This window comes from Medicago sativa, chromosome 6 (assembly GCF_051527215.1).
Source record: "Medicago sativa cultivar Bolivia chromosome 6, Bolivia_mono, whole genome shotgun sequence".
Lineage (NCBI taxonomy): Eukaryota > Viridiplantae > Streptophyta > Magnoliopsida > Fabales > Fabaceae > Medicago > Medicago sativa.
The window spans coordinates 8,925,509-8,952,180 of NC_140754.1; the positions used below are offsets into that span (position 1 = coordinate 8,925,509).

A 26,672-nucleotide genomic window follows, 5' to 3' on the forward strand; every position below is an offset into this window, starting at 1 on the left:
TATTGGATGGAATAATAGATTTTGAACATCATATAAGTGAGATGACTCCTGATGCCTAAAGATTTTGGACGAAGATATGATATCAATCTCACTTGTGAGGTTTCTCGTAATCTAAGATGGTAATCAAACTCTATGCATAATCCCCTAGAAGTTCCAAAATCATGATGAACTGTTTTGTTAGTTTTTATATGTCATTTGTTTAACTTTTTTATCTTAAATTTTAGTTATTGAATTTCATTCACATTCATTGTTTTTTTATTCAGCATTCCTTATTTCAAATTCTTTAACTTTGGTCTTTTGTGAATTCTGATAATGAAAAAAGATAAATGTATTATTTTGAGTTTACAAAAATATATACTTATTAGAAATTTTAAAATGATGTGACGTTTTTTAATTGAGTCTATTTTTTACGTAAAGCAATTACCCCAAAATCTCCTAATCCTTCAACATACCTACAAAATTGCAAGCAACTCAATCCATTTGCTATACTTTAAAGGTTAAAGCACACACCCCTTACTTGTTTTCCTTACCATCTATCTCATGTAAAAAATTCCTTTTTCATATTAGGTCTCAGTTTGTCCTTATAATTTGGATATGTCACCATATTACACATGCAAAAAGTCTCACATTTAAGAGAGATGTTAATGTGTCATATGTGAGGTATAGTTTCACATTGAATTCAATGGTAGATGGTAAGGAAAATATAAGTGAGATAACTTATGCACATAATGTCTTAAGATTTTAGATGAAGATGTGGTGTGAATCTTACTTTTGTGGTTGATCTTAGCCTAAACTGATTATATATAAAAAAAAATAGGCTCCCTCAAAAGACACAATATTATGATGAACTATTTAGTTAGTTTTGGATATCATTTATTAAATTTTTTCATCTTAAAATTTATAGTTTAGGGATGTCATTTGCTTTGATGCTGTTTTTTTTATTCTATCTATTATTTCAAACCATTTTACTCTTAGTCTTTGGTGGGATCTAAGAATTGAAAAATGTAGAAGTGTCATGCTGAGTTGAAAAAAATACATGCTCATAAGCTCATTAGATATTTTAAGTCGATATGTGGTGTCAATCTCCATTGTGCGATTGTTCTTTGCATAATATGAGGATCAAACACAATATAGGCTCCCTGTGTCGTCCCAACATTAAGATGAACTATTTTGCTGGTGTTTAGATGTCATTTGTTTATTTATTTTTTTAACTTAAATATAGTTTTTGGATGTCATTCGCTCTCATGCCATTTTTTATTCAACCTTTATCATTTAAAATTACTTTACATTTCGTCTTTAATGGGATGTTACAATGGAAAAATGCAGATGTGTTATGTTAGTTGACAAAGCACATGCTTATTAGACATTTGAAAATGACGTGACGCTTTATTAATTAAGTCTAATTTTTTGGTAAAATAATTACCCAAAAATCTTCAACCCCTTCAACAAACCCATATAATTACCGGCAACTCAGTTTATTCCCAATAATTTTTCGGATAAAGCATGCTACATATATTTTTTTCCCTAATCATTTTTATCATGTTAAAATTCTTTTTTCGTATTCTATTTTTTGTTTTTAATTTCCTTTCTCTATTATCATGAAATGAATAAACATAAATTTGCCTTCATGAAATCACTATCAAACTACCTTTTTGAACATGACCTTATTTGACTATGTCACATATTTACGGATGTGGATAGTCACACACTTGATTAACATATGTTAATGTATCAAGTGTGAGTTGACGTTCTACATTGGATAAAATAGTAAATTTTGAACAACATATAAGTGAGATGACACATATGCTTAATGACTTAAGATTTTTTGTGAAGATGTGGTGTGGCAATCTCACTTATATGGTTGCTTTTGACCTAATATGGTGATCTAACTCAATGTAGGCTCATCTGAAAGTCTGAACATTATCCCAAAATTATGATAAACTACTTTGTTAGGTATTGGATGACATTTGTTGATTTTTTATCTTAAATTTAGTTATTGGTTGTTATTCACTTTCATGCTATATCTTTTATTTAACCTCTATTATTTCAAATTCATTCACTTCTAATCTTTGGTTGGATTTGACAATGAAAAATTGCATGTGTTTTGCTTTTTTTTGAAAAAATATTGCATATGTTTTGCTAATTTGACAAAATAAAGGGTTGTTGTATTTATTATTAAAACAATGTGACATTTTTTATTTAGTTTAATTTTTTGGTAAAATATATACTAAAAAATTTCGAACTCCTTCAACAAACTCGTAAATCACCAGGAATTCACTCTATTCTATATACTCTCATAGACAAAGCACAAACATTTGTTTTTTTCTTATCATCTCTCTCATGTTTGAATTGCTTTTTTGTCTTCTATCTTTTTCTAAATTACTTTCTCTCTTCTCATGAATGAAAAGAATAAAAACATTCATCCATTAAATCACCACCAACCCACTTTTATAGCATGTTATGTTTTCTCTAATCTTATTTGGTTATGTTACCATATTACAAATGTACAAAGTCTCACACGTAAAGGAGATATGTTAATATGTCATATATGAGTTAAAACTTCATATTGGATGCAAGAGTATGTGGTGAGAAACATATAAATGAGATAACTTATATACCTAGTGCGTTAAAGATTAGGACGGAGATGTGGTGCAATTTCATCTTTGTGGTTACTCTTAGCCTAATGTGATTATCGATGAGAAGACTTTTGGTATTTGCTGGAAAGTAACCATGGAAAAATATTGATGTGTTACTTGAGCTGATAATTACATATTTATTTAACATTTTAAATGATGTGATATTTTTTTAATTAAGTAAAAAAGAAATGGTAAAAAGAAACGTCATATTAAACATTCCCTTAATTAAGGGGTGTGATCGTAAAAAGAAGTGGTATACTTATTCAGTCATTTAAATTGAAAATAAATCATATTTACATCAAACTGAAGAAAATATCTATATTTACGATGATGTGTATTATTTATTTTTTTATGAACGATGATATATATATACTTGTTAGTAAGCATTCCATTAAAATTCACCAAAAGAAAAATTTGTTGGTGGACATATTCAAAACTACCAAATACATTTGAAAAAAAATAAAAGAATATATTTTGCAAAGAAAACTTGTTATTTTTAATTTATTTATTTTTTATAAGTGAAAGTTTAGTGAGTCAGACTCCAATGGCTCATCTGAATTAGGATAGATTTTGAGATTTATCGAGCTCTAATCGAGATACTTACGTACCACCCATCAAGAAGTTTTCACGTTAGCAGTAAAAGCTAAACTCACGACAATTGAACCAAATCTTCATTGAGCAAGAATATATGTTTTTGATACTAAATGGGAGAAATCCATAAATTGAAAGTTGAATTAGGAAAACATGTTAGTACCACTTGAAAGACATTTATTTAACAAATTAGTAAACACCCACAATTAACATATATCGGTATAACTTGACCCAAAAAAAACAAATATAGACATAATTGATTTTTTGTGTAAATGCTGATATAAAAACATTTAATTTAGAATGGTACCATAATCATCATGGACAATTTTAAATAGTTATTTGAATATTTTGTTTTATAAAAATGAAATATCATAGCATGAAATGAGGTAGGAAATGAGAGACCGTCATGTGTACTTTATATGTAATGTAAGACAAATGTTTATTATAAAGATAAAGATAAAAATATAAAGATCTGTAGCGTGATTGAGAATGTGCTTATATTGTCGATATATGTTGATTTAGTTGATAATAAATTGACTCCAGCCCCCATTAAAGTATGAGTACAATTCTCAATACCAGTGTTAGGACATCCTCGATGGATAGTACATTGTAATCTCTTTTTGATTCTTGAGGTTTTATCTTTGGACTCAACTCACCTAAATAAAGAGAGATATTGACCAAAAAAAAAATCTCACCTAAATAAAATTATTAAAAAAAAACGAATATGTTTTTTTAGGGGAAAAGATAGTATGTTTATATGAGTAAAAAAAGGAACATACTTGTATGGTGCGCTTTTTTCTTGTGCTATTTTTTATTGTTATAAAAACATTAAAATATATTAATTTCCAACTTTTATTCTGATGATATAATTCAATGCAAGGTTTTTCCTAAATAATTCCTTTCCATTTGAAAAATACGTACACTTGATTTTATCAATGTCTATGATTGGCAAAAAAACAGTGAAGACCAAATGTTGATTGCAATTAAATTGAAGAAATCAAATAAGAAAAAGGGGACAATAACCTTTACTGGTTTTCATGGAAAATAATTTCATTTCTTTTGCATAATGAGGAATGCTAGTAACACACCTTTTAATATACATTTTTTAACACACTCTTTTGATTGGTTAAAACTCACTTGAGTTCCACCAAATTTATATGGGTCTCACATGATTTGGTAGAACCCGTGCGAATTGCAACCAATAAAAAAGGTATGTTGAAAGGTGTATGTTGCTATCATTTCTCTTCATTTCATTCATTTTTATAGATAGTATAAGATTTTTTTCTTAAATGTCTAGACCTTTCATATTCTATACTACTTTTTTGGGTTCAAACATGCATATTCATTCGTTAGCAGTAACAAAAAACAAAATAAAAATTTCGTTAGCAAAAAAAAACATGCATATTCATTCAATAATAATAAATGGTTTTAGCAAAGAGCATATACATTAATATACACGGTTTTGATTATATATATAACTTTTTTTTGCATTTACTATTATTTTGTTGCATACATTGATATACTATAAAAAAAACTTGTAATATTCCGGAAAAAAAAAGAATATTGTAGATAAACGCTAATTTTTTTTTTTACATCTTGCTCCTTTTTAAAGTGATTGAATCTGTTTGGCTTGGAAATTATCATTGACATATGTTAACATTTGAATGACTTATAATATAAGTGATGACACATATAAAGTACCCCCTCCGGTCACTAATATAAGCAAAGGTTTAATTTTTAGATTCATTCATTAAATGACGTATGTAGTCTATAATAAAGACTACATACATCATTTAATGAATGAATCTAAAAATCAAACTTTAGCTTATATTAGTGACCGGAGGGTATACAAATGTCTTTTTCAATTATTCATAACACATTCATAATAATATCCTTCATTTATTTGGTCAAACAAATAGCTTCCATATTTATCTTGCATGATTGATGCATTTATGTGTATCATTAATCATTTAGTAACAAAAGACATTTATCTTGCATGATTGATACATTTATGTGTATCATTTATCTTGTTATTCATAGACTTGTTTAAAAATATAGTGGAAAAAATCTAATATGTTTTTTTGTTGTTGGGGTTAACCCTCCGGTCCCAGAGGAAAAGGACCCCGGGTAATTCGAGCAAAGAGGAAATTAAAGTCTTAACAAAAATTATTTTTCTTAAATAATTCATCTTTTAGTAGAACTCATTAACCACTTTGAGTCCAATTAATTGTTTCAAATTTACAATTGTTTAAAACAATATTGGAGTTTTCTAAAAATGGTTGCTTTTTTGTACTTGTGTAAATAACAAATGATCAAGTTTATCAAAGCCTCATTCTTTAAAAAAAAAAAAAAAAGTTTATCAAAGCCTCCAAATAGATTGTACTGCCTCTTTAAGATCGAAAATAATGTTGTGATGAAAAAACTAATCCGAACAAAATAAAAGTATTATACATATAAATGACATAATAAGAAACACCAAATCAATATCTGAACTGAAATATCTGAAGGTACACTATTCACTCCGCATAATTTCATTTTTGTGTTAAACTAAAAATTTTGTTTGTAGTCATGTTTCGTTGTTTGATAAGATCCAAGATTTGTAGCGCAACACCAAAGTAGACCTTTCCTTCCTTCAAATCCTTCTCAAATTTATAGATCATATTTCTTCATACAATAGCATGAATTTTATTACCCTGAAAATGCAAATAGTTAATTGGAAGAAGAAAAAAAAAGGAACTGGATAAAAAAAATGAAGGAAAACTAAATACAGAATTTTCACACCTACATGCTATAACAAAAAGCACATAAATGCAACCACAATGAAAAACAATCATAAAAAGTATACTCGAAACCTAAATTATGGACACAAAATGTCTTTTATTTTATGAGAGGAAGATGGTAGATGAAGATAATGAAAAACAAATTGTCTATATATAGGAAAAAAATCATGTCAAGATCAATTTTGATTGGCTCATAAAAAATAAATGAGTCATGATCTATTTTGATTGGTTAAGAAAAAAATTATGAGTCATGATCCATTCTAATTGGTTGATAAAAATATTAAATGCAATGGATACATAATACATAATACATAATTAAGTCAACTTTCTTGATCAAAAGGTCTTTTTTTTTGAGGGAGATCAAAAGGTCTAATGCATTGCAAAAAATTTGTTTGAGGAGCATTAAATGCTAGAAGCAAAATGAGGCGCCACGTGTACTTATGCTCATAGAAGTATCCTTTTGTATTATATAAAGATTCTTATATCAATTAACTTTTTCTTTGATTCTATACATATAAGGATAATTCATACAAAATTAAACTCACGATACATAAATGAATAGTAACGTATCCACAAATATATAATGGTATACCCATGCACATGAGGTTAGTAAAAAACCAATACATCTAATATTTAGTTTCATAACACATAAAAAAATTATGGCATATCAAAGTATAAGAATATGATAGCTAGTTCACCCTTATGCATAGTAAAAGGAGAAAAACCTTTTGCTTCAAAATCCCATAAAAAAAAAACTTCTCTATACATTGTTGAGTATATTTTGATACTTTTAAAAGCTTGCATCAAATCAAGGATATTAGTATACTTCTGAAAAAGAGACGGAAGAAACGATGTGGTGGAAAGTGCCTGCAAAATTAGCCTATTTATAGGACAATCAGAGATGTAGTTTTGTTAAGTCAATTTTTTTGTAGTAATTAGATTTTAATGAAAATGAATATGCTTTAAAATCACATCATGTGACAATTTCAAGTCAACACAATTCTCTCTCAATAATATTCTGCTACACAATTTTATAATAATTTTTACTAATATTTTGCTCCACTTTTTTTCTTTAGATTCATTTTCACCAATATTTTACTACGTGTTTTTCTAATAATTTTTACTAATTTTTTTTACATGTTTTTTGTTAGTCATTTTCACTAATAATTGGATTCATTCTAATTAATATTTCACTAATATTCTCTCCTTAATTTTTCGTTGGACACTATTCTTCTACACGTTTATTTGTAGGGTAATTTTTTTGTTCAACTGACCCTCATGGATTGATAACTATTTTTTCAAAGGATTGTCAAGCATTCTTAGAATTATTATTTTTTGTTTGATCAAATAAAAAAAAATTAACAAATTTAAATGACGACAGAGAAAAGTCAAATGAGAAATTTAATCTTGCTAATTAACATTACTTATATAATTAGTGTCATGAAAATTGGGAATTTTAATCATCACTTGCCAAGTGGCACAATGCATATGTGGAGAGCCTAATAGAAAAGAAGCATTTAATATAGGTCATGGTAAAACATTTGCAATTGTATATAATATAGATATAGATACAGATATAGATATAGATTATCAGTCAAGAATAAGTCATTCCAACACAAGATGTACCAAAAACGACTTTTTAAAAGAACATAGTTATATTACAAGAAAAACCAAACAACAGAAGAGAAGACAAGCACTATGTTACAACACTTAAGCAATGAATAAGATTAAGCCTCCAAAATGATAGTCAAAATCAAAAGCAACATATCACGTTTTTAACCACCAAATGGAGCTTTTCTCAAAAAAAAAACCACCAAATGGAGTGCTATGTTACAACACTTAACATTTTCACTTGAAGATTGTAAATGTGCATATTTCTCTATTTCCAAATGATCCAAACCACTGACATCCAAACAATATTAATAGCAAGATGAACATTTTTCAAATAGCCCCCTAAGACCATTTACAACAGAGCACTCCAAAATGGGTGCTTAAATGGGTTTCATGTGTCTATATCATTAATTTTACGGTAATACTTAATAAGCACTAATTTTCTCCAACCCAACACCTCAAAATAAATTATTAAATAGGTCCCACAAATAATTATATAGCATTACATTTCAACAAAATTTATTTAATTTTTTAAGATTTATTAAATAGGACCAACAAAAAAATCAAGAGAGGGTGCTTCCATAGCCACCGTTCTCCATAGGCACCCATATATTTTATTCGACAATGGGGGTGCCTATTTAATGTGGTGCTAAATAGGTTAAGCACCCACCATTGTGGATGGTCTTACCCATCAAACTACACTAAATGATCCAATAAATTACCATGAGTTGTTGTTGAGAAGTCTAGTCAACTTGAAACTAGAGACCAAACTCTTCCATAAAAGTCACATTTAACAAATAAACGATCTTACGTAAAAAAAAATTGTCTTTGTCTTCTAACAAACTGCAACCTGCTTGACAGTTTTGATGAGTGTGAGCAAGAATCTACCGCCTTACCAAGTTATCCTTACTCGAAACACGGTTAAGAAACAAACACCAAACAAAAATATTATTTTTAAGCGGGGCCACTTTTAACCACAAAACATAATTATTAATCGAAGAAACAATGTCTTCCATTGTAGTCAACTTGTTATAAGTACTTTTGGCCATATAACATTGAGAGGAATGTAACTTTCAAACCCATCGATCCCCCCACCTCGACCTGCAAAACAACTGAAGTTAAATAGTCAACACACTCCCCACCAATTCCTCCTCCCAAGAAAACAACTTCCTATGTCATTTCTGTAACGCCCTCCTTTTTATTTAATTATTTTAAATGAGTTTTAGAATATATTTATATGATTAGTGTGATTTATAAGATTTATGTGATTTATATGATTTTAGAGAAATTTATGAGACGTTGTGACTTATTTTATTGTTTAATAAAATAAGATTCGAAAATAAAATAAATATTAAGTTGTGGGGTTATTTTGTGTAGAAATATATTTGTTATTTGATGAAGAGATATATTTGTTATTTTGTGTAGAAATATATATATTATTTGGTGTAGAAATATATTTGTTATTTTGTGTAGAAATATATATGTTATTTAGTGTAGAAATATATTTGTTATTTTGTGTGGAAATATATATGTTATCTAGTATAGAAATATATTTATTATTCAATGAAGAGGTATATTTGTTATTTGGTGTTAAAATATTATATACATATATATTTTGATGAAATATGCTATTATTTGTTATATGGTGTATTATTATATATTTTGTGGAAGACTATATTTAGTAGAGAAATATTATTTATTAGAATATGAGGATTATTATTGTGAGTGGATTTGGGGGTTAGAATAGAAAGAGGAATAAGTTGTTGGGCCTAAATAGATTTGGGAAGAATATTTTAGTATTATAAATAGAGAGACTTAGGTTGGAAAGAGTTTACCTCAAACCGCTTTTTGGAAAAGAGGAGAACAAGAAAGAAGAGAAGAGAAGAGAAGTCAAGAGAAGAGGAGAAGACCTTAGGAAAGAAGAACGCTGCTGCTGATTCAGGAATTAATCTAAGGTGAGGGTGAGACTATCTTGCATTAATATTAAGTTGTTAAATCATTAGATTACATCTAAAAAGTTGGGGAGAGTTTGTGAGAATTTGAGAATTAGGGTTTTGAGAGATATTTGATGATTAGATGATGAAAACTTGTTGAATTGATGTAGAAATTGTGTACAGACCTTAGATAATCCATATGATGATTATTGGAAGTAGTTTTGAGGTTAGAACCATGAGATTAGGTGAAACTTGGAGAAAATCTGCATTCTGCTCGAATTTTGATATTAAAACCTGTATTGATTAGTGCCGAATTGGTCTTAGGTATAAACACGAAAGTTGTAGGTATGGATGTTAGCTTTCTAATGTCGTTGGTCTCACGTCAAAACAATATATAGAACTTGAGTTATGGTCAAATTACTGCACGTAGGTCAAAGTAAATTTTTATGGACTTTCAGCACAACTTTTCCGAATTTAAAATGGAAACTGATATTGATCGGTACAGAACTGGTCTTAGGCGTAAACATGAAAGTTTTAGATAATTTTGTTAGCTTTCTAGTGGCTTTGGTTTGACGTGAAAATGATATTTGGTCTTTGAGTTATGATGAAAATACTACATGGAGGTCTTAGCAAAATTGTACGGTGACAGCATTCTCTGTTTCATGTTTTTGCGTTTTGTTCATATGTTTCTGTTTTGAATTGATCTTTGTTGTAAACATGAAAGTTGTTGATATTTGTGATACCTTTCCAGTAGCTTTGGTTTGACATGAAAATATGTTGTGGATAATTTATTATGTTTTTACAAAGATACATAGTGATTTATTGTTGATGTTTAAATACGATGTTATATGATGATGTTTATGATTGATGAATATGATGTTTTAAGATGTTGTTTATTATCTTTTGATATTGTTACATTATGATATGACATGAATTATTTATGTGATCCATATGTTGTCAAGATGCTAAGATGTTAAGACGTTAAGACGTTAAGATGATAAGAGTTGTATGAGTCGGTCTAAATTGTCATGATTTAAGAAGTTGTCCATTTTAATGGAATTGTATAAGATGTTCACGTTGTTGTCCAAGTTGTAGGAAGATTGTGTCGTTGCATAGTCAGTGATGGGGGCTTAATGCCCGACAGGTTCTTTATGACCTTAGCGATGGGGGCTTAATGCCTGACAGGTTCTTTATGACCTTAGCGATGGGGGCTTAATGCCCGACGGTCCAAATATGACCTTAGCGAAGGGGGCTTAATGCCCTGGTGGTACCACATGCATATTGAAGTTGTCTAAGTTGTTGTTGAAGTTGTCTAAGTTGTTGTTGAAGTTGTCTAAGCTGTTGTTGAAGTTGTTGTTGCATTGTAGAGTCGTCATAACTTATATTTGATGATGATTTAATGATGATGTTTGTTTAAGAAGTTGATTATGAACTTAATTATGAAGTTGTTTTCGATAAATCATATGCTTTGATAATGATACTTATGTGAAATACATGATGATGCTTATGATTATATTTGGTGTTAGATGTTGATGTTTATGATCATTATATGTGTTGATGTTTGTGATTAAAATATGCGTCGATGTTTGTAATTAATATTTGATGATGTATGCTGATGTTTATGATTAGTAATTGATGTTATATGATGATGTTTATGTCTATAATTAAGAGGATATAAGATGAAGTATATGACTAATGTAGGAAGAATAATGATACTAGTTAAGGAAGTTTAAGTTGCTAGATATGGTTAATGAATTATAGGATGTTTAAGTTGTTGAATGTACTTTACATGATTTATATGCTTTATATTATTGTTTGAGAAATCTCACCCCTCTGCTTGGAAATGTTGCTCTTCGTATGGGTAACTTGCAGGTAATCAAGATTAGAGGCGTCGTGAGTGGACTCCTCACATGTGTGTCTAGGTGCTCTGATACGTAACGGGATGGGACTTGACTTTACTTCTATTCCTTACGTATTGTTTTTATGAGAATTATAAAGAAGTTGTTGGATTGAACAAATTATGATGGTTAGACTATTTATGAGACTTTTATGATGAGGCCTTGGTGCCAAAGACTTTTTATGTTGAATGAACTAATTCCGCTGCAAAGTTTTGAATTACTTATGTTAAATGATTTTGAAGAATAAATTGTTATTTATTCAGTTTATGAATTTTTAAGAAGTGTAGCATTCCGTTTAAAGTGGAATTACTCTGATTTATTTATGAAATTTTTACGTTGGGAAAACGGGGTGTTACAATTTCCATGCCTTACCATTCACTCCCCAGCCTAAAAAATTCATTTCAACTACGGTCGTCAATTTGTTCATTGCCAACTTATAAAGTCTTAGGAAATTAGGAAATCCATCGAACCACGAGTCCCTCCAAAACAGGGTAGAGGACCCATAACCCACCTCACGACCAATATTATTGATCAACCAACCCCCACCACATTGCTCCCCTTCCTCCCCCAAAACACAATCGACCTCCTTCCTTCCCGTACCGAGCCCCTAACACCTTATACCATAAACGCCCCCTTTCCTCCAGCACCCTCCAACACCACTTACCAAGTAAAGCCGAGTTAAACTCCATTAACCTCCCATCCCCCAAACCGCTATTTTCTTCAACCCCCCCCCCCCCCCCCCCCCCCCCCAAAATGTGCCTTAAAAATAGATTTAAGAGAAGAGATGATACACGAAGGAGCCTTAAAGAAGGAAAGAAAGTTGACTAATATAAATGACAAAATAGACTTCAGAAGAATTAACCGACCCTCCATTGAGAGATTTCGCTCTTCCACCCGACAACTGACTTTCCAAATAGTATTACTAAGATATTAATCGAATATTTGAATTAAATTCATACTTATGATTCATTTTTATATAGAAGAAATTACAATAGTTACTTGGGAATTCATATAAGTGGAGGAGTTGAAGATCGAATCCCAATCACGACATCATATTAATAAAATTCAATGATGTACTCCCTATGCCCCAAATTATAAGCAAAACAACTCATTTTATTTGTCCGAGATTATAAGCAAACAATACAAACTTTTATCATATTTAATTATGTTATTTTAAAAAATCATATTTTTCAAAGAGAAATTAAATACAAATTGCATTCGTTTTGCTATCCCTTTCATTTTCTCTATAACTAATAACCAATGAAAATTGTTTTTACATCTTTCTATGAAACTTATTCCAAGTATGTTTTAGTTTTTTTAATGAATGTGAAGTGAGTAAAATTTTTCTGAATTTGTCTAATCATATCGGTGCTATCTAAAGTTCTCAACAATATTTAACACCAATATTATGGAGGGGATTGACCGACTCAAGTAATTTGAGTTAATAGTTAAATGAGATTAATGTTCAGTGTTCAAACCTAAACGAACAAGAAAAAATAGTTAAGTGTTCAAACCTAAACGAACAAGAAAAAATATTTATCTAACCTTGAACGTTTTCTACTAAAAAACATTTAATATCGTGGTTCATGTTAGTTATATTTGATTTTGCAATTGCTAAACAGTTCGAGAGTCACGACCCGATCCAATTCCGAGATTGGTCGAGAGTTACGACCCGATCCAAAAAATTACTACTTGTATCATCCAATCTAGACATAAACCTTATTCATTCTCATATTCAGCTCTTGAGTTACCATACCAATTACCATTCTCACAAACATGGGTCAGTGTTTTTCTCCTCACTTCATTCAATCACACTCACACTCACAAAAAATTCAATCTTTTTCCCTCTAATTTTCATTTTTCATTTCCTTCTATTACATTCAGATGAAACAGAACAACAACAAGAAGAAACAACAATGGAAGGAGTAGCATCAATAGCATTACTTCCAAACGGTTCAATCTCAGGACACTTTATTCATCTCCCTCATTCTACTTGTTATGGTCTTCATGGCATTGGTAACTCACTAATTCATCTCTGTTTTTTCATGCTTTGACATTGTTTAAGGTTGTGTGTTTTTTTTTTCTTTTGAGAAAGTTAAGGTTGTGTTTTTATGAATGTTTTAATCATTTTGTTGAAAATCTGAAATGGGTTTTTGAATGTAAGATCGCAGAATCGTAAAATCGTTGAATTGATGCAATTTTAAGTTAAAAAAGGTTTTTTTTTTGTGATGGGTTTTTTGACCCTGTTGCAAAAAAATGATCTTTTTTAGGCTTATATAGAAACCCTAAACCTAATTTGTGTTTTAGCTTCATTTCATTCAGTTTCTTTCTCTTGGTCTCATTCTGCCTAATCATGAGTTCAAAGCCAACCTCTGCTAACCCTAAAAACTGTTTTTTAGGGTTTGAATTGAAACTCTTAACCTAATTTCTGGTTTAGATTCATTCTGTTCTCTATCTCTCTGCCCTAAAAATGAGTTCAAAGGCAAGCTCTGTTGATTCCTTTTCTGGAAATGATGGTTTAGATTCTAAGATAATGGGGCCAAAGAATGTTACTGATTTGGTTATGGAGCATGGTGTTTTAGTTGATGGAGAAGATATGATAAGTTGTAGATATTGTGATGACTACTTGTCTCGCGGGGTTTATGCGTTTTTACGTCACTTGGCTGGAACTGGAACTGAAAATGATGTTGAAGTTTGTGAGGGTGTTGGTGATGAGGTGAGAGAGGAAATGCTGGGGATTTTTAGTGATTTGCAAGAGAGTCATGAGGAAGGGTGTGTTGGAGTTGGTGAAAAAAGAAAAGGGAATGAAGTGGCTGTTGGGAGTTCTAGAGATGATTTGAAAAGGAGGAGAGTTGGCTCGCAAGCTATTGCTGTCAATAACATGGTTAAGAAGACTTTGAGAGGGGAAGCTTCTCGAGCGGTTGCAAGGTTTTTCTACAACAATGACATACCGCTCGATGCGGTAAAGAGTGATGAGTTTATTACTATGTGTGAGTTGGTTTCAAGACATGGATTAGGATTTGTGCCACCTTCTTTTGATGACCTTAAAGGTAAATATTTGACGGAAGAAGTTAAGTTGACAAGGGAAGCTTTGGAAGAACATAGAGCTATATGGAAGATAAAAGGGTGCACCATAATGGTGGATGGATGGACCGACCCAAAGAAGAGGAACATACTAAATATCTTAGTGAATAATCCCAGGAGAACATTCTTTTTGAAGTCCGTTGATGCGTCAAATATGTTGGAATCACCTAACAAACTCTTTAAGATGATGGATGAAATTGTTGAAGAGGTTGGGGAAGAAAATGTTGTCCAAATTGTGACAGACAATACAACATACTACAAAGTTGCTGGTGAGATGTTGATGGCGAAAAGGACTAGGTTGTATTGGACACCTTGTGCAACACACACAATTGAGATGATATTGGAAGACTATGAGAAGATACCCATTCATGAAGAGACAATTACAAAGGCTAAAAGAGTTTTAGCCTTTATTCATTCAAGGGCTTCTCTCATTCCTCGGTTGCAGCACTTCACTAAAGGAATAGATTTGGTGAAACAGGGCGTTACTTGTTGTGCTGCATCTTACCTAACTTTAGGTTGTATTCATGAGAACGAAGGAGCTTTGAGAAGAATGTTCACATCCAAGGAGTGGAAGTCCAGCCAGTTGGCGAAGACGAGGAATGGGAAATATGTCGAGGATGTGGTTTTGGACACACGGTTTTGGGAAAACGTCATGATTTGTTTTAAAAGTGCACATCCCCTGGTTAAAGTGCTTTGTTTGGTCAGTTCAATAGAGGAGCCAGCCACAGGTTCCATTTATGAGGCATTGGAGCAAGCTAAACAGGAGATACGAATGAGTCTTTCCAAAGGTGTCACAGAAAGGTAAATATGTCTTGCAGGATCGAGTGTCGACTTTAGCTTTACTACTGAGCTTTTGTTTTGTTGTCTTGGTTTGACCGTGAAAAGTAATTCACTTTTTTCAATTTTTTCAGTTTTATGCCTCCATGGGAGATCATTAATGAAAAATTAGACAAACAAATTCACAGCCCCTTGCATACTGCAGGCTATTTTCTTAATCCCAAATATCACTATAGTCCTGGATTTAGAGGTGATATTAAAGTTAAACGTGGTCTAGAAAATTGTATAACAAGGATGGTGGCCGATCCCGAAGAAAGAGCTAAGATTGAGATTCAACTTGATGATTTCGATAAACGGGCAGATTTTCTGGGTGATCCCGTAGCCGTAAGGGCGGCTGATAAATGGATTCCTGCACATTGGTGGGACTGTTTTGGATATAAACAATCAGAGCTAACAAAATTGGCCATTCGTATATTGAGCTTGACATGCAGTTCTTATGGGGGTGAGCATAATCAGAGTGCCTTCGAGATGGTAAGATGATAAAAAACATTGAATATGAATTATAAAATACCTACTACTTGCTTATATTAATTGTATTTGTATTGGTATAGGTCCACGCTAAGAGAAGAAACCATTTGAGGCAAAAGACTCGTAATGATGTTGTTTTCGTCATGACTAATTCAAAATTAGCCGAGAAAAAGCAATATTGAGGGTCAGTTGAGCTTAAATCTTAATGATAATGGAGACATTGAAGGTTTAGATGTGGACAACTTGGACTTGGGTTTGGATACTCCATATCTGAAGTCTCTATATGATGTGATTGCTGATTTGCGTGATGAATATGCTACTGGAGATTGAGATGAAGATGAAGATTGGATGGAAGATTAGATTTTAATTTTGAGGAATATCTAGATTAAATATCGAGAATTTGACTACATGTTATTGGTGTCTATGTCTTAGCACTTGTTAAAAGCTTAATACTATAGCTTCGCTGTTAATTTGTGACTTCTGAATTGCATATGACTTTCTTATGGGTTTCGAATTTAAGTTTAATGAAGTGTTTGTAGTGATTTTCTTATGTTTGTTATTTTATATGAATTGATATGCATGTGTCTATCAGTATCATAAATTTTGTAGGATCTTGCAATCCTTCCTAAAATCCCACTCTTTACGTTCTTGACTTCCCTTCCCAATCCCTAGTACAATCTTCATTTTGGTTCCCTTCTTAATTTGTGTGTAAAGTATTGTTGCGTGTTCAGTTAAGTGCTGTTTTATATAAACTGTTATAGGAAGCTTATTATAATAGGCTGAAAACAGTTTATAGATGTCGCAAGCTATTTTGGAAGTGAACTCAAATATTAATATAAGTGTTCATGTCATGATATAAGTCCAAATAGCTCTTCCAATTTCCTTTAAGTAGAGAATATATCGGTGCATATTTTTTTTGTGACATTTCTTTAGTGAAGACAGAACATGCATTTTTGACTTTTACTATTTTATTTGGTGGATCAAGGGAGTAGACTAGTGAACATTAGAATATAATGATCGATACAACAGTTATCTATAGAGAACATGATTGAGTTGTTTGTATCACTCAACTGGGCTTAACGAGAAGAAGCACAGATCTGCACCATGTTGGGAAATAAGCTTGGTTTGAATAATATCTCTATTTTTACTTTTTAGTTTAATCTTATTACCATTGCCTTAAAAGCCAGTTTTATTATTACTTTCTTGTATACCCTTGGTCAAATGGTTGAATTTTATGTACTCCTTTGTGTTGCTGCTTTGAATGAGAAATTTAAAAAGTGCAGCAAATTGCCCTTCGGTTTCCGTGGTAAAGTATGCTCAAGGTATAGTTTTTAGTTAGTCTTTCAACTAGAGTTTGTAGCTGTGACTATCGTCTCTCAAGGTAGTCAATACCCTTTAGTATGCTACCTTGTTGATTAATTTGTATGTTTGTTTCTTTCTCATGATTCTGCTAAGTGAGGCCATTCTCTTTACAGTAATTTTGATAATCTATCATCTCAATTGAATAATTACTTACGTATGGTTTCCTCTGTCTTTTTTATGGTGAAAGAATTGGAGTGCGAAAGGGAATGCAGTAAGGGTGAGGACTATCGGCTAATCAAACTCACAATCACAGATTTCAATGTAATAACAGTGACATTTGTGTTGTTTTTCTTTTCATGTCTATCATATAATTAATGCCTATATGTTTTTGATATAACAGACGAAAAAAGAACAAGCCACTGTTGTGGAGTGCAAAGGTCATGATGCTGCTCGATTCCACTGCATTGATCATGCTCATGGGTAAGCACATAAAATTTATTTTCCACAACATTGATCATCTTGTGGTTTCTACTCAAGACAAACTATAGGAATCAAAATAAAAATCTGGCAAAAATGTAGAGACTAATTGTTTATTTCAACATATATTTTACATTTTACACAGTAATTATCAGTAATTTTTTGCATCAGATTGAACTTCTCTATCTATGTCCAATCCATTGTCCTCTGTACCTAGTTTTACAAACCGATTTCTCTTTGATTACATTATTACTCCTTACAAATTGTGTGTTTTGCATTCACCTTTTTAACAGTTGGGATAAGGAGATCACAGGTATGGTTGAACAAAAGGATGGGAAGAAAAGAATCACAGTTTCATTTGAGTGTGAGACACTGAAAGCTGAGGATGCAGCTGAAGACCACATCAGGAAGTTCATGCCAAAACTAGCTGGGATGGATGCTGTTGGTATGTCAATACTAAAATTTTGTTTCAATCTATCAATATTCTTTACATTACTTTTTTATAACTCTATTGGTCTTGCTGTTAGTTATAGTTTCATGTCAGTTCGGTTCAGTTGTGACAATTGGAACGGAATCTGGTAGTATAATTACTTTCTTCTAGCATTGTATTAATTTCATAATCAGAATATACAGAAGTCCTTCAAAATATTTTAAGGTTTTATACATGCACGAGCTTAAGCATTGAAATATAAACGAGTACATATTGATTCATTGTTTCTTCCCCTGCATGCTGGGTCTGTTTTGTGGCTAACTTATCTTCCTAGTTCTGATTTGCTTAAATGTTTCTCTTTTTCTTGACTCTTATATTTTGCTTGGTGGTTTGAATTATGCAGTTAACGTTGGAAAGATGACAATTTCTGGGCTGGATTTTGGAGCAGATGAAGATGATGATACTGAGTAGAAAATCTGATATTGTAACTAGTTAGTATCCCATTAAGCTATTAAGTTAAATACTAAATTGCATGATTTGAACAAATCTTGTAGAAAACTATTCTGTAGAAAGGTAGGAACTTGAAGTTTGCCCAAAAAATCATCCTGGAATAGAAACATGTGCTCGTCACTTATTGAAGGAATGTGTGTTTTATTTTACCTTTTCCTTCAATCCAGAGTGCACAGTCTAACGATCCAAATTGTTCGATCTTGATCGAATGACGGTGGACATTTTGGATTTGCATTTTAAACCTGATTAAAATTGAAGAATTTGTTGGGCGCACAAGATGAGTTGTTTCTTTTCATACCTTGGCTATCATACTTAAGATACAAGGTTTGAACCTCGGAGTATTTTCTTAAAATAATATAAGGACCGCGAATAACTTTGTGTAAAATATAGCAGTATAATAACTAATGTGGTTTATTTCAAAAAAAAAAAAAAACTAATGTGGTTGATATGGCTAGAGATAAAATGATAATTATGAGCAAATCATATGAATTCAATTACTATTCTTAGAATTTGAATTGAGTTTAACTCAACTCTATAAAATTGGCTTATATAGTGAAGAATTTCTCATTTATAAACTTATTTTTCAGACGTTATCTTGTTAAAGGTTAAATTTTTAACACACTTCAGGTCTAGCTCTAGACATTGAGTGCATGATCCAATAGCATGTAGACCATAAAATGCTTCTTAGTAGAATGTTTTGATACAGGAACTTATAACTTGTAATGATGTGAATGTTTTGCATCAACCATAGAACAAAGAATAATTTTATAACAAAAATCAAGAACATGATGGCAAACTAGTAGATAGAGTTCATTTCAATCAACAAATACAATGTGACAAGAAAAAAAAAATGATGTATGAAAATTGTGTGAAGAAACAACTGGCTTCAGTTCACATTCTTCACAAACTTGACAACTTTTTACATGTAGTAATAGTAAGGTTTACAACCAAAGAACTTTTGTATGAGGAAACATTTGAAAACCATAGACAATTACAAAAATGAATACAGATGTTACTTTTAACCACAGACAATGGAAATTTCTTTTCTCTAAAATGATGACATCTTCTATCTATTCATTGTGAATTCTATAATATAACACAAACACATTTGCTTTGCATTGCTTCATCTGCTACTTTCTTATCTGTTTCAAGAGAAAACAACCAGAAAATCAATGAGAATTAAATTAAGCACCAAAACTATATGAACTAAAAATCGCTCAAATACACAAATACATTGTTACGAGAGTTGGTAACATGACTCTCTCTCTGAAGAAAAGAACGTGAATTTGATTCCTAGAGTCGCTCATTTGGGTTGCAATCCAACCCGTGTGAAACAACCAGTAAGTGCCAACGCACACATTTTAACACACTATAATTGCAGGAATCAATGACCAATAATAGCTTTTAAAACATGTTTAAGAAATAAATACAAACCTTTGCTCCCTCAAAAAAATAAAAAAAAATACAAACCTTTGTCCAAATTAGGTGGTTGCACAACTACAAGCATTGTTGTAACTCCACCAGGAAGATTACACAATGGACTCTGACATTCCTCTACTGTTTTGTTGTTCTCCAATATTTTTCCAGCACAAATTAACTTCACATCTTTTACAGTTTTTGGACCATACTCCTTATCTTCAAAAAGGAAATATAAACTTATAAATTTCACATATATAACACTAAAAAGCATTAGAGAACATTTTTAGACTTTATAGTTGGATTGTTGAACCGACACTTCTGATTGAAGGTGTGTCCTGGTGTCCGACACCTACACGGCACCGACAATTGTGATTACATTGAATTATGTCATGTTCTCAGAATTTTATCGGTGTCGACGTGTCAATGTCGTGTCTGGTGTTTGTGTACGTGTGTCATACCTCATACAATGTTAAACCATTAATATAAACATTTGAATGCATGACAGCACAATATATAGTTACAACCATACACTTAAATGGAATCATCACAACTTGTTATAAATCATTATATTCCTTCTATCAATCAATACATCCACATTAATATTCCTAATTTTCCATGTAATTCAATTCATTTAACTACCAGTTCTTATTAATTTGCAGTATATCATTCATTACAACAGACACAGATTGGTATCTTAGTATTCATAGGAAGGCAAAAAAAAAAAAAAAAAAGAGGTGAAAAAGCGCTTATCATATTAATACTTATGTATAAGCTATTTCTATAACAAAAGATAAAATAAAGTCAAACTGTTTTCATATAAGCTAAGTTATTTTCATAAACTATCTTGGAGAGATTATGGAAATAAGCTGAAAACAACTTATGAACATGTCATTATTTGTCTCTATAAGCTCTTACAAACAGTCTCACAAGTACTTACGCCAGTAAATAAGCTCAAATAAGTCAATCCAAACAAACCCTAAATAAGATTAAACAACCAACCTTTTGGCCATTGAGTAAGAATACTTTCTTTCAAAGTTGCAATACTAGTAGCAGCAGCAAAACTTTTCGGGCCAATATCCGATCCATCGCTCAACCGAAATTTGATCTCTAATTGATCTTGTTTCCCAGCCATACTCAGAGAGATACAGATTCTCAAAATGAATCACTTCAATTCAGTTTTCTCAGCAATGAATAAAAGGAATTTAACCAAAGTCTCTCCTTTAAGACTTTGCAAAATTTGATGCAAATTGAAAAAATTGAGTCCTCTTAATCACTCAATACCAAAAACAGGATGCAAAATCTGAAACAGTGAAGAAAGGATGAAATTTCTGAATTCTGATCAAACTTTTTGTCATCACACTATGAATAAATAAATTGGTGACAAAAACTAAGCTATGTCTGTCCAATCCAAATAAATGAGGAAATTTGAATTCCGTCTCTTGAGGTTACAAAGTCAAACTCAAACCACTAAATTAACAAGTCATGTAAGAAGAAAATGATTGAAATCCAACAAACAAGTAATGATCATAGGAAACATCATAACATAAACCAATCAACAAACTTACAAAAGAAATCTTACAAAGCTAAATCCAAAACCAACACAATATTCAAATGAACATCGACTAAATCACAAAATTCCAACAATAACAAGAACAAAAAATGAACCTTGAGTGATGTTTTCTTTTCCAATGATTGATGATGTCTCATGAAATTCAGAAGAGACGGTGAAAGTGGATTATGAGTGTGTTTTCAAAAGAGTCTCAAAATTTATCATGTTGAAAATGGAACATGTTATTCTTATCACAACATAGACTCTCAACTTTTTTAGTGTCAGTTACTGTTCCAAAAGTGTGGAATAAGACAAACGCGTGTATATATGTGTCTGTCATCACTATTACCACATTCTTAACTTTTTCAAAATTACTATGTAACATAGTCACGTGATATAATCTAACACAAGTAACAACATTCCTGTACTGTTTTTCTCATAGTCACTATTCCTGTGCGGTTTTTTTACATAGAAAACCACAGGATCCAATTATATTTACTAGGGTATTTTTCAGTCAACACAATTTTTTTTGGTCAAGACATTCAACACATATTATTATTCTTAAAATAGTCTATAATATAGCACAAGATAAATTATGGTATTATGTATTACCAAAAAATAAATTATGGTATTATTTTCTTGTTACTTTCCTTTTTTTTTTTCCCCTTTTATTCTCTAACTTTACCAAAAAAATTAAAACCAATTTGTTTTTTGAGAGGACCAAATTTTAGATAATGATTTTGATTATATTTCTTCATTTTCATATAAATTTCAAAAGGATTCAACTTTTACACATGTCAATGTAAACAAAAAAGACAGGGTTAATCAATCATAATCATCATATCACTAAAAAGTATTTGACTTTAATCAAAATAAACTCTAAAGTCACTTATATAATTTTTAAAGTTTTTTTTTTTGAAGGATAATTTTTAAATGATATTTTTATCTAAATAAAAATGTATATGCTTACTAACTTAGACCATGTATGTATCCTCCACACGCACGCGTCATCTCAATTATTCGCCTCTCAAAGGAAAAAGAGAAAAAAGATATCCAATTGTTCATGCACGAAAAATTCAACACATAATATGTTTAGCTTTTGACATTTTCTGTTTGCAATTTGAACCAATTCCTTTGAAGTTAGTGTTTAACTGTTTATAGATTCTCTCCTATAATATATTTAGAAGATTCGACTTTTCAACATATAAATACAAGTTGTATAAAAAAAAAAAACCATATATGCAGAATTTAGTGACACTTGTAACTTGTTAAAGTTTAATCATGCATATATACAACCAAATTACTTGTCAACTGACAGCATAAACAAAAACTGACAGCATAAGCAAGTATATAAATAAAGTGTCATGTTAGTTAGTGTCCAGTTAAGAAAACAAAAAGGGTAAATTGTCTATTAAGAAAAGCGTCTTTTCAATGCAAATTTTAAGATATTTTTACTATATTTGTTTCTTAATTTTTTTTGGTGGTGGCCGAAGTTTGAACCTCAGACCTTGCATATTTTTATGCTTTGTTCAATCAAGTGAGCTAAACTCGCGAAGACATTTGTTTCTTAATTTAGTGTTATAGAAACACTTGTTAACATTTACCATAAAAAAATGAGGAGTGCTACGGTCAGCTGCTCAAGCACTCTCTCATAACCACTCTATCTTTGATTGGGCCAAGTCATCCATATTTTAAACTGTTTTCTTGGCTACCGATTCTTTACCTGCACTTTAATATTTTTATTTTTATTTTATTTTATTTCACTTTGTCATCCCATCCATCTAGCATCAAGCATATAGAGAAGTCAGCAGCTATTGAAGGGTGTTCTTCCCCATCTAACCGCCACCGTCAACCATTTTCCTAATTAAACCACCATTAACGAAACACAAAATCTCAGCCTTTAATCCTCCATAAACCTTCTCCTACCCACATGCATTCAGAACCAGCACCTCCAAATACCACAACCCACTGCACCAAAACATCATAATATTCTCCTTTCATTCATTAGAGCTACTGAAGGATACAATTGATTGACATATGTAAGATTCAAGCAAATTTTATCTTGTTGGGTGTGTAGTTTATTTTGCAGAAGCGATAAAGATGGAAAGAGAGAACAATTTTTCAAAAACTTAATTAAGCCATTTTTTAATATATAAAAAACCCATTTTTAAGTTGATGTGTTTGGTTTGGTTTGTTAAGATCTGGAAATTGGTAGTTGTATTTGAGCAGGAGGTTGTTTTGGCCTTGGAAGTTTGTGGGTTCATAGCAGTCATGAGGAAGAAGGATGGGAGTGTTTTTTTTCTTCCCAGATTAGATAAAATAAAAATAAGTGAGTGTGTGTAAACCAGCAGAACCGGTTAGCAGGTAATTGGTTTAAAAAAATTAATGATGTGGACCAATAGTTGAGAGAGTGGTTAAGAGAGAGTGTAAGAGAGATTGACAATAGCATTCCTGCAAGGGGGTTAAAATAATGTGAGCAATCCGAGAGTTTTTTTGTGGTGGCCGGGGTTTGAACCCCGGACTTTGCATATATTATGATTAATGATTATGCATTGTCCTTACCAACTGAGCTAAGCTCATGAAGACCGATATTCTAGAGTTTTATTGTATACAGTTGGCTTTAATGTTGAATTATTAAAGTGAGGTTATTCCTTTCTATATTTAATTATTTTAAAGTGAATATAAAATTTAGATTAATTTTGTCTACAAGATACGATCTATCAAACAAAACTTTAGATAGAATGAATTATCCTAAAATGAAATGATAGGTTTATCAAAGTCTTCGGTTATACAAGATCCTAAAAACTTTTAAGCAGAGTTTGCAGCCCATTTGATTCCTGCAAGGTTCGAGAGATTAGTCTTCACAGTTACGCGCGGAGGATACCTGATTTCCGGGGAAAAAAAAAGTAGGTTTATGCTTTGATTTTAAATGTCTTTTAATAGTGAGATCCTACATGCACTTAAAAAGGATCATTGAGGAGAAAATATAGTTGTAAATGGAATTCGTGTCATCACAACAAAGGGTGGAAGATAAAGTAGAAGGTAATGTAAGATAGAGAAGCAAGAAGGATTGTGATCATATTTAAAAAGTAAATTGATGGGTCGAAAAGAATACAAATGTTCCAATGATTAAAATCTTCAAGAACACTTTTCTATCATAAACAAGTTTGAGCGGTAAAAGGGAAATATGTTACAAACTTTTTATTAAAAAATAAATTTTGAGTCTGAAATTGTTGCAACTAAAAGTGATGTACTCATATCAAATGTGATTGACGTGGTACACAACAAAAAAAGACGAATTACTCATGAAAAAATATATGTAATTGATCTCCAATTTTATAAAAAATTTAGCATCCTCTACCGTTTGAGGGTTGCTTTGACAATTTCAACGATATGGAGATGTTGGTTGTTCTAGAGTTCAAACCCAGATGTTAGCGGAGGGTTCGAACCCAGACTTTGCATATATTATGCATTGTCCATACCAACTGAGTTAAACACACGAAGACCCAGATGTTAACATTTGATGGTGTTTATTTGTCATTTAGACTAAGTTGAAGATTTTTTTTTTTTGTGGTGGCCGGGATTTGAACTCCGAACTTTGCATATATTAAAAAAAAAAATTAGTAGTGGAAATATGTTACGTCTGCAAATAGAAAGAATGTATACCCTCTTTAGTGGGAGGTACTTTGGTTCATTTTTTAATAAGAAATAAAATCTTTGAAGAAAGATCTTACTCTTATTTAATGGATACTAGTAGATTTATTCCAAAAAAGGGAAGTATGCAATGGTTGGAGTTATTTTGGTGCAATCATAGATTTCATATGTGGAAATAATTGAAAATGCAAGGTAGCACTCCATAATGAATGAGTCTTTTTTGGTGCACTTTGTCATAGTTGAAGCTTTATTTGTTGAATAGTAATTCAGGTTTAAAAGATAAAAAAATGTAAGAAAAAAAAATAGAGATTTGAAAGAAAACAAATACAAATAATGCAAACAAAGATCACATAATTTGATCACAGAGTTCGATCAATTATCTCTACGTTTCTGGCTACAATATCTTTCTTTATACCATTTAAGATCATTCTAAACTTTATCCACTTCTTACATAAACTATCAGTCATATCTAACACTATTCATTTTAAATATTTACAACTATTATACATAAATATTTACAACTATTATACATAAATTCGTCTAATCAATAAAAATGGGTTGGTACATGAGAATAATTGTACACCTCCTAAAGTCTAAATAAGAATCAAATCAAACCCATATGAAAACCCTACTTATACATAGTAATGGTCCCATCAATAATACAATTCATGATAACCTTATCTATGGAATAAAGACACACTACCATGCGTCACTCTACCACTAAGGTCCAAGGCTGCATGCTGCATTTCCAACAGTTCATGAAAGTGCATATTGACCATGAAAGTAACCTAAGTACAAAAAATTTATGATGAAATTTTCATATATTAATTTAAAGTACAGTACTATTCCACATGCATGCTTGCTTAACTTTTAGTTAGAAAGGGGGTAAAAAAAAAATTAACATGTAAAAATGTGGTATTGAAATGTTTGATTGAATGGGGCAACCATATTTTTCATGAAATGGAGTGGACCACAAATGAGACTTTATTTTTGCATCTCTTTCAAATTTTATTCCTTAATGATTAAATCTTTGTACTATATTAGATAGTGTTATCATCACTCTTACATAAACAAAAGAGTGTGTAGGACTAGTAATAGACCAATGAGTTAGTCTAGTATATAAGATACTCTCAAAAATCATAGTCAAATATGTACTTCAAATTTTTCAACAAAAAATTGTCTTTTTCATCAAAACAATTTCACCACCCCTCATTGGGAGGGTTAAATCATAAGAGGTTGATGATTTTTATGATATCCAAACTAGGTATATTTGTTATATTGTGTTTCCAAGTTTATTTTATGTTGCAAATTACAATGACATTTTGTCATTTTCCCTCTCATAGTATATAATATCCAAACTAGGTATATTTGTTATATTGTGTTTCCAAGTTTATTTTATGTTGCAAATTACAATGACATTTTGTCATTTTCCCTCTCATCGTATATATGAATGTTCACTCAAGGATTTTTACCTAATAAAAAATAGGAAGCT

At 31.1% G+C, this 26,672-nt stretch overlaps 2 protein-coding genes across 4 annotated transcripts; one reads left to right on the forward strand and one right to left on the reverse strand.

Annotated features, from left to right (window-relative positions):
* The first annotated feature begins 13,199 nt into the window (after positions 1-13,199).
* Positions 13,200-18,687, forward strand: LOC146912581 (uncharacterized). 3 transcript variants are annotated; one of them, XM_085722145.1, is made up of 8 exons: positions 13,200-13,230; positions 13,335-13,466; positions 13,850-15,335; positions 15,446-15,842; positions 15,923-17,462; positions 17,542-17,621; positions 17,912-18,063; positions 18,452-18,687. In XM_085722145.1, the coding sequence occupies exons 3-5, from the start codon at positions 13,921-13,923 to the stop codon at positions 16,019-16,021; spliced, it is 1,911 nt and encodes a 636-aa protein (XP_085578271.1). In that variant the 5' UTR covers positions 13,200-13,230; positions 13,335-13,466; positions 13,850-13,920; the 3' UTR covers positions 16,022-17,462; positions 17,542-17,621; positions 17,912-18,063; positions 18,452-18,687. The 3 variants fall into 3 exon arrangements, with proteins under 3 accessions (XP_085578271.1, XP_085578270.1, XP_085578272.1); XM_085722144.1 differs by having other exon boundaries at positions 13,973-15,335; XM_085722146.1 differs by lacking the exons at positions 13,850-15,335; positions 15,446-15,842 and having other exon boundaries at positions 17,389-17,462.
* A 657-nt stretch (positions 18,688-19,344) lies between these two features.
* LOC146912582 (membrane-anchored ubiquitin-fold protein 2-like) lies at positions 19,345-21,821 on the reverse strand. The gene is made up of 4 exons (XM_085722147.1): positions 21,643-21,821; positions 20,977-21,277; positions 20,029-20,193; positions 19,345-19,700 (listed from the first exon to the last, which is right to left on the reverse strand). Exons 2-4 carry the CDS (start codon positions 21,107-21,109, stop codon positions 19,645-19,647), a joined length of 354 nt encoding a protein of 117 aa, XP_085578273.1. The 5' UTR covers positions 21,110-21,277; positions 21,643-21,821; the 3' UTR covers positions 19,345-19,644.
* Positions 21,822-26,672: the final 4,851 nt, after the last annotated feature.

Coding starts and splice junctions, on each gene's coding strand:
- LOC146912581 (XM_085722144.1), top strand. Junction 15,336..15,445: donor TCCAAAGGTGTCACAGAAAG/GTAAATATGTCT, acceptor CAATTTTTTCAG/TTTTATGCCTCCATGGGAGA. Junction 15,843..15,922: donor ATCAGAGTGCCTTCGAGATG/GTAAGATGATAA, acceptor GTATTGGTATAG/GTCCACGCTAAGAGAAGAAA.
- LOC146912582 (XM_085722147.1), bottom strand. CDS start 21,109: ATGGCTGGGAAACAAGATCAATTAGAGATCAAATTTCGGTTGAGCGAT. Junction 20,194..20,976: donor TCTTACTCAATGGCCAAAAG/GTTGGTTGTTTA, acceptor TCCTTTTTGAAG/ATAAGGAGTATGGTCCAAAA. Junction 19,701..20,028: donor ACCACCTAATTTGGACAAAG/GTTTGTATTTTT, acceptor CTCTTGAAACAG/ATAAGAAAGTAGCAGATGAA.